General features: G+C 39.5%; 1 protein-coding gene across 1 annotated transcript in view; it reads right to left on the bottom strand.

The window, feature by feature from the left end:
• The window catches only part of SLC27A6 (solute carrier family 27 member 6), a 61,689-nt gene that overhangs the window by 42,388 nt on the left and 4,933 nt on the right, over nucleotides 1-14,368 (bottom strand). Inside the window, exons 2-4 of the mRNA XM_065406422.1 lie at nucleotides 12,469-12,675; nucleotides 8,303-8,461; nucleotides 5,557-5,681 (exon numbers count right to left, since the gene is read on the bottom strand). Of these exons, the coding sequence (XP_065262494.1) occupies nucleotides 5,557-5,681; nucleotides 8,303-8,461; nucleotides 12,469-12,675 (491 nt within the window). The remainder of the gene's footprint in view (nucleotides 1-5,556; nucleotides 5,682-8,302; nucleotides 8,462-12,468; nucleotides 12,676-14,368) is intronic.

Genomic DNA, 14,368 nt, shown 5'->3' with positions numbered 1-14,368 from the left:
TACCGCTCTCTGCTGCATTTGCTAAAGTACACTTCTATTGAGGAGATGAAGAAGCTGAGAGGGGAATTTGGAACAACAAAGCTGTGTAGACAATAACTGGTTAGGAACTCTAGCAAAAGCTGCACATTTCAAGCTCCCTTGAGTGGAGAAGGGAGAGCTGGTGACTGAGGCATTCTGGTAACAGGTGGCCTTTCACAGGTCTGCAGGTTGCTAAAGCACTGCATACAGACTAGGGCACAGGAAAGCTCTCACTGCAAGAGTTGTTGCAGATGCGTGAGAAGGATTCAGCAAGTCAAAAGGTTGGAGCTGAGAAAAGGTTTGTTCACAAGAGTTGATGCTAGAGAAAAGACACCAAGAAAAAACAAATCTTCAAATATTTAGTGAAAAATAGCATAACAACAGCTTCACAGGATGGAGATCATCGATGAGTCCTGCCTGTTCACATCTCAGTCACAGGGATCCCTACTAGTACTCAAACCAAAATGCTTTCAGCAGCCTCAGAAGACAGGGTAGTGAGTCCTCAAGATTGGATTCTTGGGCTTCCAGGTTATACCTATGAGCAAGTGAAGAGGAAAAGCTCCTTGTTTACTATGGGTCCCATTGGTGCCTATAGGCCATCTCCTGTAACTGCAAATTTCAAAGATTTTCACCCAGCTGTGGTTATTTTTAATTTAGTATTACTTTTAAATAATATTGTATTACCAGATGTGATAGATGTTAAATAGGGGTTAATTAGGAGGTCTTTCACATACAGCAATGACAACCTTGTTCTTTAACCCACATGATACCAGCACAGAATTTTTTCCTTATGCAAGCCAGATTTCTACCGGTGCTAAGATTTTTTTTTTTTTTAATAATAGTACTTGTTAGTGAAACTGAGATGACACGGTAAACAATTTCATTCACTTGGAAAATATTAATGAATATATCTCTACATGGAGTAACAGGTTTTTACTCATACTATTTATTTGTATGAACATGTTTCTCCTCCAGTTCTAACATGGTAAACTATTACAGGTTTTCTTCCAACTACAATCTAAAACTTTAGAACTGATTCAGTTTATAAGGTTAACTCTTTGAAGATAAGTGTTAGGATTTTCTTTATCTGACCTGCAAATTAAGTAAATGGTACACTGGTAGGAAGAGTTTAGGATGTGCCAGGGCCAAGGAATTAGACATGTATGCCCATATGCTGGTAGGAGCTATTTAATGGAAGTGTGAGTTCATATCGATACAGAGAGGGGAAATGCAGTCCTAGAAGGTGTAGTCTCTCCTCAGTGTAGTTATTATTGTTGTGTCAAATTCCATACGAGGAAAGAAACTTTACAACTAAAATTAATTTTAAAAAACTAAGGCTCTGTGGAGCTTGTAATGATCATAGATGATTTAAAGAATAAGAAAAGACTTGGCTGTGCCTGTTTTTGTCTATGAAAATAAATCTACCACTGCCATTGAAATAAAATCAAGCAGCACTCTTCAGCAAAGTCAAGCAACTGAGGGATGGAGAGAGGGGAACTTAACTGGCTGAGAGGATAGTTGCTGAACTTGTAAACCAAGTAAGGAGGGGGGTGAGGGAGAAACAGAAGAGCATGCAGTAAAGAGGAACCAGCTTTACATGGTGACCTTCTTGGTAGGTTTGACTTCCAGTATAGTCTTGTGCCCAATTGTCCAGTGTACTGCATCCTGTGTAATCATTTGCATTTGTGTGAAGTGGATATAAAACACTATCATTTCCATCTGATACCATTCTGGCAGCTGGGAAGTGCTGGCCAGAGGACTCCCAGACCATGCCACCTTTTCCCCAGGAACATCCTCTGTGCTGGCATACAGGAGGGAGGAGTGGATTAGGAGCTGGAACAGTGGTTCTAACATAAGAATGGCCATACTGGGTCAGACCAAAGGTCCGTCTAGCCCAGTATCCTGTCTTCCAACAGCGGCCAATGCCAGGTGCCCCAAAGGGAATGAACAGAACAGATAATCATCAAGTGATCCAACAGAGGCTAGGGACGCCATCCCTGCCCATCCTGGCTAATAGCCACTGATGGACCTATTCCTCCATGAACTTATCTAGTTCTGTTTTGAACCCTTTTATAGTCTTGGCCTTCACAACATCCTCTGGCAAGGAGTTCCACAGGCTGACTGTGCATTGTGTAAAAAAAAAAATACTTCCTTTTGTTTGTTTTAAACCTACTGCCAATTAATTTCATTGGGTGACCCCTAGTTCCTGTGTTATGAGAAGGAGTAAATAACACTTATTTACTTTCTCCACACCAGTCATGATTTTATAGACCTGTATCATATCCCCACATAGTTGTCTCTTTTCCAAGCTGAAAAGTCCCACTCTTATTAATCTCTCCTCATATGGCAGCCATTCCATACCCCTAATCATTTTTGTTGCCCTTTTCTGAACCTTTTCCAATATAATCTACACCACTCAAAGATTCACATGTGCAAGGGGAAATCTTCAGGAGGTTGGCTCCACTAGCTTTAGGGCCGCTTTGCACCGCTGAAGTGCAGTCAGAGCATGAACCAAAATCTGGCTCTCGTAGTATGTGCACATTGCATTTTAAAACCTGGGGCCGCGAGTGTCAGAGTCGGATCTACAGGTGCTAAAAACAGCTGTGTAGACATTCAGTCTTGGGCTCTGAAGCCCGGGGAGGGGGCTGGTCTTCAGAGCCCGAGCTCCAGCCTGAGCCACAATGTCTACACTAATGTTTTTAGCACCTGTAGATCAGTCTCTGACACTTGCGGCCCCAGGTTTTAAAATGCAACGTGCACATACTACGAGAGCCAGATTTTGGTTCATGCACAAGCCTGAGTCTGTAGAACCAGGCTCTCAGACTTGCTACCACGGGTTTTCAAACACAGTGTAGACATTTCTTCAGATTTTGACTTTCCAAAGTGAAACAACAGCGTCAATTTATAGGCCAACACTCCTGTACTATTCAGAGGCTACATCAGACCCCAAAGGTCCCCTTCAATCCTTGAGGAGGCCACTTAGGGATCTGGGGCAAAAGCAGTACTTGGTCCTGCTAGTGAAGGCAGGGGGCTGGACTCTATGACCTTTCAGGGTCCCTTCCAGTTCTAGGAGATAGGATATCTCCATATATTATTTATTATTATTTATTTATTTTGAGTTACTATAGCCTTTGCTACTGATTGTAGCAAACCTAAGTGAAAACTAAAGTGTCTGATCCAATGCCCATTGAAGTTAATGAGAGAGTCTTTCCAGTAACTTCAGTGGGCACTGGATTGGGCCCTAAAAGTAAATTGTTAATAGTGCTGAAAAATAATCTTGGCTCACATTCTTCTCCTGTTAACAGAAACTACTGCTGAAGTCAGTGCTGATTATTTTGGAAGATCACTGACAGATGACTGGATTAGAAAGGAGTTTTCATGTTAATTTGGAGGAGTTAATATTAATAAATATCTCACCATATTTTCTTTAAATTTAAGTTGCTAAACAAAATCTACAAAATGACAGGGAAATTTACTAATTGTATATATATTTTTTGGAGTCCCAAGAACAATTTAAAATAATTCTTGCATGACAAGGAGGAGATTTTCAAGGGCACAAAAGGCTGTCAAGGCTGAATCCCCACTCTGTCAGTTTGAGTACAGAAGGTGGGGGCCCTGCAAGGATTTTAAAAATTAATACTTGCCACTCCAGGCTTGCATTAAACTCCCAAGGTTACAGTTTTTCTCTGACCTTGGCTTGGTAAATGCTGCCACCATCCAAATGCAAAAAAACCCCTTTGGTCTCAGGAAGGAGCACTTGGGAATTCCTCCCTGTGGGATACCCTCAAGCCCTTTCACCCTCCACCCCCATTGCCAGATACCTTATATATTCATTTACACCTGTGGAAAGAGGATATAAAATACTGCTGTTATGCTTTGATAGCATTTTACAGGTACAAAGAAGAAAGAATCCATCCCCAACTTTATTATCCAGATATCAAATAATGAACCCAGATCTATTATATAGATGTGTATTTACAGAACTCTCGACTATGTCATATGCTAGATACAATTTTATAAAAACCTAAGACACAGGCTCTGTTATTTAATGTAAAGGGTCAGATTCTGGGCTACTTTACAACCAGTGCAATCCCACTAAATGCTTGAGACCACTTACACCAGAGATGGCCCAACCTCCCTATGTAGCAAAAATTTTCAATTATTGCTCAAATAGCTTTTACACACTGAATTAAAGACTCAGGCCCATATTTTCAGGAGTACACATGCACTTTTATGTACATCTCAGTCAAAATCCCTGACTTGAACATGCATTTTTATTTTAAATATTTGGGTCTTCCTTCTTTTGCTCTCTGTTTAAGCAAATCAGAAAGTTCTTTTTAGACATGCATAATGTAATGCCCTGATTTTAATACAATCACTGAATGCAGCTTCCAGCTAAAATGCTATATCAGCTTTTAACCTACATATGTAATTCATGAGAGCTAATAGGAGTTATGTACACAATAGAGTGCAAACCTAATATCGCTAGTGGATGGTAACAAATTGTTTCCTATATTATGTCAAGTGTACTTGAATTTTTGGACATAATATTTATATATTACTTACAGCTGAGATACAGCTGAGGACTTAACTATGCTAAGTTTTTCAGTTTCTACACAGTTGGAAGTTTTGGTTAGTCACCAACGTGCTAAAGATACGGGGCTGGATTGTGGATAGTCACTACTCTGCCCCACTTGGAGCTCAGACACGATGGCTTCCAGACCTGGGAGTAGTGTGTTCACTCTGCTAGCCAATTCATGGTTCTTCCCCTTTGTGGAGGTTAGTGCAGATGGTAACACCTCCCTGTAGGGACCTTGCAGTCACAGAGATCAAGAACTCCCATTTTGCCCAACTGCTGCATAAGGACAGGAGGAGGGAGAGGCTCCCTCTTCCCTCCATGTGTACCTCTAGAAGGTGTAGACACATTGGTCTGCACTCTTAAGGCTGAAAAGTCTGAAGGGCAAACTAATTTAATAGGAACTTAAAACAATTTTCTCTTGAGCTTTTGAACTGTATTGACCCCTATAAAACCTTCAAGAACAGAGCAGAGGGATGGCCTATGTGCATGCATGTTCCGCAAGCCAAAATAAAGCTAATAGGGCCAAAACTAGGTAAGTCTACAAAACTTGATATTGTCTATTCAAGCAGATCACAAGAACCAAGACTCTGAAAATGCATGAATGCTAATGTAGGTACTCTAGACTTATCCTTTGCTAAAGTTTTAGCACGAACATTTTCTTTTCCAAATAAAATAAAACTGATTCAGTTTTCTGTCTCATTGAACATTTTCCCCCTTACATCTTTAAACATGGTATCAACTCCTTGGTGCCAGTTCAGTATTCCCAGCACGAATCTATTGGCAGCCAAGGATGCATCAGCAACTTTGCACAGAAAGAGGGGTGGAGGGGACATTTTTTTTCTTTTAAATTACTGTTCACATTTCCCTTTTAATGTAAATATAGCTAGAACAGTTAGCATGCAAGTAAAGTTTAGCGAATAACCAAATGCTAGGATAACCATTATTTTAATTCCACTTACCACAGGTTGATTGCAAAGATAACGACAAAGTTCTCCGATATACTGGATAACAGTCACATTGTACTTTTTGCAGTCACTCCAGAACTGACTACATGAGAATTTCTTTCTTAAGACACAAGTTGCACCTTATTAAGAAAATAAAAACAGGAAACACTGGTTATGTGAACTTGACGAGAATGCTGCTACAGGTACCATACAGTCATGTAAAGGTAATAACTTTGATTCAAATACAAATGAGTCAATCTCATGTGTTTGTTTTACTGATGGGTCTAAATTCATAGACCTTGTCCATTACAGTGGAATGTGTCAGTATTCGGGTTTTTTTTGTTTTATTTTTTTTAAACTAGTACCTAACACGTGGCATTTAAGTGCAATACAAAATTAAGGAGCACAAAAGCCCAGAACAAAAGATGTTTCTTTTTCCTCTGAGGCAGAGGAATATAATTTTGTGTACATAGATTGCTTTATGGAAAAACTACATTTTGCCTTTTAGCTACACACTGCAGTAATGCCCCTGGACGAGCACTGAGGTCCTAAATTGCTCCCAAACTCATAAGATGTTATTATCACTCTCTCCCCAAACATATAAAGACAAAAGCACAAGTATTACCAGTGACCCAACTTCATCAGTTTTAATCCTGATTCAGCATTGATCCCCTCTGTGCACTTTAACTAACAGATGGGAAAACTGAGGAAGAAGGTTGAGGAAGGCATTATAATATCTACTATATAGTATCACACAAATGCTAAATATTATTCATTCCAATTTCATGAAATTAGATGTAGGTTTTCTAAAATAGATGCACTACCTTTGCTGTATTTTGCACAAGGCAAGACAAAATTCAGAAATTTTGGGTAGGACATTTCTAACATGAAGATCAGTAGACAACAGGAAAAGATATCCCATCACCGAGATACATGTAGAATAATTATACACAGAAAGAACAAAGGATTCCCCATACTGAATCAGATCCATAGTCCACTGAATATAATCTCCTGTCTACCTCTAAGCTACACTTCACCCTATGGCAAACCTTTGCCCTGACCGTCCACATTAATTTAATGATACCCTGTTTTAGTGTGGGGTATTAGGTGACAATTAGGGTTGTACAGTGGAAGGTTCCCCCCCGTATTTAAAGCAAGTTCCATCAGGGTATTTGGTGTGGTGATCCATGGGTTTCCTGTGTATAAGGACAAACAGAGTCACAATAAAATGTATATTCTATAGTCAATGCTAAGAGATTTAAGTGCATAAAATCCAACCATTTTCAATGCTGTAAATTTATTTTCAAATATTTTAAATCTGAAAAAAAAAAAAAAAAATCTTTTAATCTATACCAGTCACAGAGCTCCAGCAGTACTCATGCTGGTGTGTTTACACAGCCTGCAGACAGTTAAACATGTGCCTAACTTTACACATGAGAATAGTACCATTCTACAAAGTTATGGGTCTCCTTAACTCTAAGCCTATAGCAAGTTTAAGACTTTAAAAAGAACAGCCTGTTTTGGGGGTTGTTACCCTGTAAATGTGTGGCCTCCTCCTCTTGGCCCCAAGGAAGCCCTGCAAGTGGCCCACTGCCTTACTTTCCCCTCTTGATTCCTCAAATAAACTCAATACAGTTTTTGCAATGTATAAATAGCCTGGGGGGGAGGGGGAGGATGTTAATTTATGACCAAAAGTCCCACTACCATAAACCAGAATCCCTCAGTACAGTCCAAACAGTAGATTAGATCCAACAGTCCAACACTAAGTGTAGCTCTGACATCCCTCATCATACTTCAGCCCAGCTCCCAGGTACAGCTCTGGCATCTCTCACCGCACCTCACCTCAGCCTGGACGTTTATCTACCCTATTTTCTTCCCAGATAGGGTGCCAGCTCTTGCCTAGAGATATCGGCAGGGTTGCCTCTCCCTCATTCCCCAGACTTCAGCCCTCTCTGGCCCTCTGGCTTCAGCTGTCCAGCTCAGCATCTCCCTTTATTGCTCGCAGCCTTCAGCCCTCTCTGGTTATGGCTCTCTAGCCTGGAGAAGTATGTAGGTGACTCCAACTGCCTTCCTGCCTTAAACTTTCACCAGCCTGATCTTCTGGGTTCACTGCTTAAACCAGGAACTCACACTGATTCATCCTTCAGGGGCATCTCCTCCCTGAAGCTCTCAGCCCAGCTCTGTTCTTCCTCTGTGAGCTCTTTATTCTCAGGACTCTAGACGCTCTCCCCTTTTAAATTCTGGGCTCTGAACTCTCCTTCTAAGCTTCTTCTCAGCGTTCTGAGTTCTGAATTCCCTTCTCAAACCTCTGAACTCTCATTTATAACTCCCAGGGGCCGCCCCACCTTCCTCATTTCACTAAACTCAGGTACACCTGGACTGCAACAGGGGCACTGAGCCCAATTTCATTTAAGGGCCTGCTACCCTGTTACCCTAATGTCAAAAACAAACAAACAAACAAAAACAAACAAGTGGATGAACAGAATTTTACCCAATTTTCTAAAAGAAAAATGGATAATATGGACCTTTCTACAGTTTCTTAAAAAAACAACAAACAAACAACAAAACCACTAATCAACTAAATCACAAAACTGGTTAAAATTATTTCCAGATTCATTTCTTTTTTGGCTTAGAAAGGCAGATATAAGAAGACAAGTTTAATTAACCCCACTGATAGCAATGATTCTGCACTGTGTTTTAATGCAGTTCTAAATTAATCCCCTCTTCAAATCAACAATGCTATAAAATAAAGTGAGCCTACCCAATTCAATACATCCACCAATGCCAAGGAGAGATGCTGCACTGTGGTAAAGAGGGAGAGTTATATAAACAGTGTCATCTGCAGTAGCACCAAATGCCCATAATCCAGCAGCTCCTTTTAGAATCTGCAGATGACTGATAACTGCAGCTTTTGGTAGACCTAAAATGAAAAAAAAAAAAAAAAAAGGACATAAAACTATACATCACTGAGAGGTCAAAATTCACTTTTGTTGAGTACATAAGTATCCAGTCTGTTAAGAACTTCAATAATACTAATACCTTTCTATATTCTAGAGCCAATTTTTCAGCTAGCCACTTAACTACACAGACATCTAAGAACTTGTTTGCAAGTTTAATGTGGCACTATATCTGTTGGTCCTATAGAAGTAAGAAATATGCAGCAGGTCATAGGTGCATAAACTCACTGCATACTGGGTCATCTGATTCAACAACAGATGGTCCAGGATGTGAAAAAATATGAAGGAGCTCTAGGCCTGATGTATAGTCAAAATAGACAAGGTAGGTGAGGTAATATCTTTTATTGGACCAACTTCTGTTGGTGAAAGAGACAAGTTTTCGAGTTTACGCAGAGCTCTGCTTCAGGTCTGGGAAAGGTAACCAGAGTTCTTGTCTATCGGTATAACTACGTTGCTCAGCGGTGTGAAAAATCCACACCCCTGAGCGATGTAGTTACACCAACCTAGCCCCCTGCGTAGACAGCACTAGGTCGGCAGGAGAACTTCTCCCGTCAACATAGCTACTGCCTCTCGGGGAAGTGGATTAACGAAGCTGAAGAGGAGAGCTCTCTTTCATTGACTAAGAGCATCTTCATTAAAGCACTACAGTGGCACAGCTGCGTCGATGCAGCGTTTTAAGTGTAGACATGCCCAGAGTGTCACAGCTAAATACAAGGGTAGAACAGATCCAGTGTCTTTACTAAGTCCGTGATTTTTGGTGTCTAGCAGAGTTATGAAATTAAGTTCCCTTTCCTTAGAGAACGAGGACTGAGAGGTCAGATATGCAGTGATCATTTTGTGAAAAGTGTTCACCCATGTTTTTATCTTTTATCATTTTTCTGTGTGAGTTCCTTCGAGTGTGTAGATTGTCTGGGGTCACCGATAAAGTTATTAAGGCAGTTAGTGCACTGGATGAGGTACACCACATTGGTGTGATAGGCATGTGTAGGACCCACGGATCTTGAAAAGTGTGTTGTGGGGGGTATTGATCATCATAACAGTGAAGACATATCTGCAGGTTTTGCATCTAGTGTTATAGTGGGGGATGGTACTGCTTTGAGTTGGTATGTCCTGGTGTATGGGGAGCATGCTTCTGATGATGAGCTTGTCGAGGCTAGGGGGCTGTTTGAAGGCTAGAAGGAGAAGTTTGGGAAATATTTCTTTCAGGATATGGTCCCCATAAAGTATGGGGTGCACGTTTAATGATACCCTGTATGGGTTTCAGCAAGGGATATTAGGTGACAAGTAGGGTTATACAGTGGGAAGTTTGTTTCCCCTCCTGTATTAAAGCAGGTTCTGTCAGGGTATTTGGGTGGCCCGTTCCATGATGTGATCTACTTTTCTGGTGGAGTTTCCTTGTGTGGTGAAGGGATTTTAAGTGTGTTAAGGTTTGTACCTGGATTCTGGCCTCACAGCACATTCTAGGATATCTGAGTGCCTGGTAGAAAACAGATTTCTTGGTGTGTTTGGGGATGGTTACTAGATGTGTGAAGATAAGTGTGGTGATCCATGCGTTTCCTATGTATAGTTGTCTATAGGGTTTCACTGCTGAAGCTGATCATGGTGTCCAGGAATTTGATGCTGGTGTGGTAGTACTCTAGAGAGAGTTTCATGGATGGATGCTTGTTGAAATTGTGGTGGAAATTTATGAAATCACAGCTGTCATGCCTTTGCTCCATTTCATTTTGTTTTTTCCACACACAGCAACTCATGTGTGGATGTGTACAGTTTCTTTAAACTGAACCAGGGATCCTGGTAGGAGGGAGATTGGGGAAGGTTCTAGGCACAAGCACTACAGTGAGGCAGAAGCTTTAAAAACAGTATTTTCCTTATTTCTAATCCTTGTTCAGTGTTAGAAGAAATCAGCTTTCTGTGATTCTTTACTACATCACATGACACTGATTTCATGGCATCTCTCTCCAGTAAGATTCAAGGGCTTCCCTGCCTCTGCTTCCCACCCCCAATCACAAATGTTGACTCCTTAGAAGATGATGTGGGACGCAGCAAGATATTTGTCTTCTGAAAAGGAGTTCTAGAAGAACTTGTTTCTCTTTCTTGTGCTCCTGGATAAATGCTGTTCTCACATTGGAGCACCATCAGCAGTCACTGTTTAAACTCAAAAAAAACAAGGACTGCAAAATTGATAATCTTAAATATACAAAATTAAAAACTAATTAGGAGTTTATATTAAGTAAGCTAAACAAGTTTATAAAGCTGTATTTGGGGTGACAGCCACTCACAAGTGCATATCATTTCCAAAGATGACAAATAAATTATACACTGCAGGACAAAAGACTTTCCATACTGATCAGATCAATGGTTCATTGAGTATTTCCTCCTGTCTGGCTCTGACCGTGGCCTCTACTTGACATTCCAGAGGAAGACAAACCTGTGCACTCAGGTCCCACCATATCGTACCTACCAATAGCTAGTTGTGCAGTGCTTTATGTAAGGGAAAAATTCCTTCCTTTAGGAATCAGCCTTCACTCTTACTTTAGCATGCATAATCACAAAATTATTTTATTGATCAAAATAATCTAGCACTTTGAAAAATCCATCCACGGTTTTTGCTTTTGATTTCCCCTGGCTCTAGATTCCATAAGATGACTAAAAGCTGCACAACATTTTATTTCCTTTTAACTTGGCCAGTAAATCTAGACTATTAATTATATCAGCAATCATGTGTTCTTGTATTATCGGAAAGCATGAAAAGGATGGATGGATTTGTTTGCCCTAGATGAATCAGATTGCATGAGACATGATTTTAAACATAATGATTCAATTCCCTCTAAACTTTTTTCCATGCTAAATAACTGCTCTTTTTGTAATCACACTATACTTCAAAGAGATAAAGTTTCAGTATGCATGGTCTACATACAATCACTTAAATTTTCTTACCTCTGTAAGTAACTAAACTATATTAGATTGATTCTGTGCATTGCATCTTTCCACTTCAGCTTCATATGGAGGCCTTAAATGACATTGTAGAAACTATGTTATAGACTACCTAGTGAAGTCTATAACATGATTTAGCTAAGAGTATTCAGAACAAAATTTCTATCCACAGTAGCAAGCTCTGCTATATTTTTTCACCACTATTTCAAACATAACTGATCTCTGAATAATGTTTGCAACAGTTCTGTTTTTTTAATTACTTTAAAAATAAATAGAATTTAGTTCTAAAATAAACTAATGTATGGTTCCATGGAGGCAAATAAAATCAATAAAATAATTATGCTTGGGCAGGGGAAACAAGTTGTAAGATGCAAGTTATTTTTAAAACATCTCATGACTGAAACCACAAGTTAGTTTTCAGCTGATTAAGAAACACCAATCTGTTTATCCTAACAACATCATGCTGCTTTTTATGTCAGTGATCAGAATTTTTTAAAAGTCTTAACTTCTTAGCCACTGGAGCAATGGTAATGAACCCAGCCATCTGTTTCTAAACTAAAAGGCTAGTAACTTAATCCTATTTTCTGTCTCTTTGGTGACCTGCATTCAAAGCAACTTAATGAAGACCCACTTCATAATAAGTGCATAGTAACTTGTTTTGAAAGGATGTTGTAAAGTTCTAGATGTACACATTAGTTCTATGGCTGTGTTATAGAATCACAAAATATTAGTATTATGTTTGCAGTGTTGATTAGCAGGCACCAATAATAGTAGTTATTTAATAAAAGGGCATAATGCCCTGCCCCAGGATTTAAGAAATTCAGCTGGGCAGGGGAAAAGGTGCTACCTTTGCAGGATGCGGAGTCAGAGGGATCCTCTATGCCAACAGCCTTGGAAATGACCAATGCCTTTCTTGAGCTCCTGATACCTTCTCCTATAGACTGAGGTGAGTCTTTTAGAGTGTCTGATACAGACAAATTAACTGATGGTTTCATATACAGTTTCAGGAAATGATGGAAACACAAGAGAGCTGTACCTGTTGTTCCTGAGGTAAAAATGTAGAGTACGGAGGACTTGAGGTTGTTTGCAGAGCGGAGATTAACTGGTACACAGTCTTCAGATGCAGCTTCCAGTTTGTCTAAAAGGGTATTAACACGTGGCAGAGTGCAGTCTTTTGTCATTACCCAAATACCAATATCTTTTTGGAGGCTAGGAAGAATTTCCTCTAATGTCCCAAGCATATCTTAAAAATAACAACAACATTGTGTTACCTATTTTATAATGTATTTACAGAAAGCTAAACTTAAAGCAAGTTTTTCAATGTTTTAGAGTTGTGTTAGCAAAATACAAGGAGACAGATTCACCTCTGTGAAAGTAAAGGAATATAACCAGGTGCTGATGCCCTGGGGGTGGGGTGCACTTCATGTAGAAAAGGACAAGCAATGGTACATACAATTGCTGTCACTCCCATGCTTTAAATTTCAGCCAGCACTCCATAAAAACTCACTAGCAATGACTACCATCTCTTGGCCATACCTAATCTTGGGTAGTTTACAGTCATGTCTCAGATGAGAAGTGCAGTTAATGTTTCTCTCCAGGTTTCATCTGGCAAGATAATCTGCTTTCATGCACTGCAGTTTAGTTATGGATACTTGGGCTGGTCTACATTGCAAAGCTAGGCCGGCTTAACTATATTGCTCAAGACTGAAAAATGTCACGCCCTGTGCAATGTACTTAGGTAAACCTAAGCTCTGGTGTAGACATAGTGAGCTCTATGGAAGAATCTTCCACTGACCTAGCTACTGCCTCTTGGAAAGGTGGATTTACTACAGCAACAGAAGAACCCCTTCTATCGCTGAAGTAAGTGTCTACACTAGTGACACAACTGCAGTGTTTCTAGTGGTCTGCTTAACCCAAAATTATCCCCTTGCAAATGGCATGGCAGAAAACAGCAACTGATGTCACCATTCTCCAAACATACACAGACTACAAGTAAAAAATGAGCAGCTATCATGATTTATTGTCTCTTGTGTTTCACATCCCTAGAAATGTTTGCAATTTTATGTAATTGGTGCCAAAAAGCATTGGCTTATTTACAGAAAACTATTTTCCCCATGTTTAGGACTACTGAGCATAAAGAACACTAAGAAATTAGTCACTGATTTTATGGTCGCTCATAATTTCAGGTATAATTCTGATCTTTTATTTTTCAGTGCAGTAGTCTTAGAAATAAATTTACACTGAGTTCTTAATGTATTTGAGAAATATCAATTATATTTAAACTGCAGACAAGTCAAGAAAAAAGGGGGCTGTGGTCATAAGATTACCCTATCCTCTAATCAGGCAATCCTTTCTAAGGGGAAAAATATCAGTTACAGTCCAATTTAAACTATCATTTAGGATTCAGGAATGACAGAAAGGCAGCAGTTCCCACTTCCTAGACTAAAACACATCTTCCTTATGTTATTCCAATTAATTAAGATCATGCCCCAGACTGAAAGTATCCTTGATTTACTGCTTCCACTTTTAAAATTACTCAATTAATCTAATGTTTCTGTGTACAGGTTTGTTTGTTTATTCACCTAGTATTGAATATTAATACCGTGAGTCGGTTCTACAAAAGACTTTTCAGTTGCACTCTGGTATTAAAAACTTGGAACAGTATCTGAACAGTTTGTAATCATTTGTTATCTTGAAAGAGATTCCAGGTTAGACAGGAGAGCACAGCAAAAAACCATAAGCAATTTCCTGAAGGAAAAAAAGGCAATCGGAAATAGCTAAATATTTTCCTAATATTAAAAGAGCCAGAAACCTTAGATTAATTCTGGATAATGTATGAACAATGTGAGCTGAAGATAAACTCTCCATTTTATTTCCAAAGAGCTCTTATACGAATGTAAAAAGGTCCAAGACTGTCCAATGTTGATGTATTGTTT

The sequence above is a fragment of the Emys orbicularis genome, chromosome 6, assembly GCF_028017835.1.
Source record: "Emys orbicularis isolate rEmyOrb1 chromosome 6, rEmyOrb1.hap1, whole genome shotgun sequence".
NCBI lineage: Eukaryota > Metazoa > Chordata > Testudines > Emydidae > Emys > Emys orbicularis.
The sequence above is the reverse complement of the archived record's forward strand: the minus strand, read 5'-3'. Positions and strand labels throughout refer to the sequence as shown.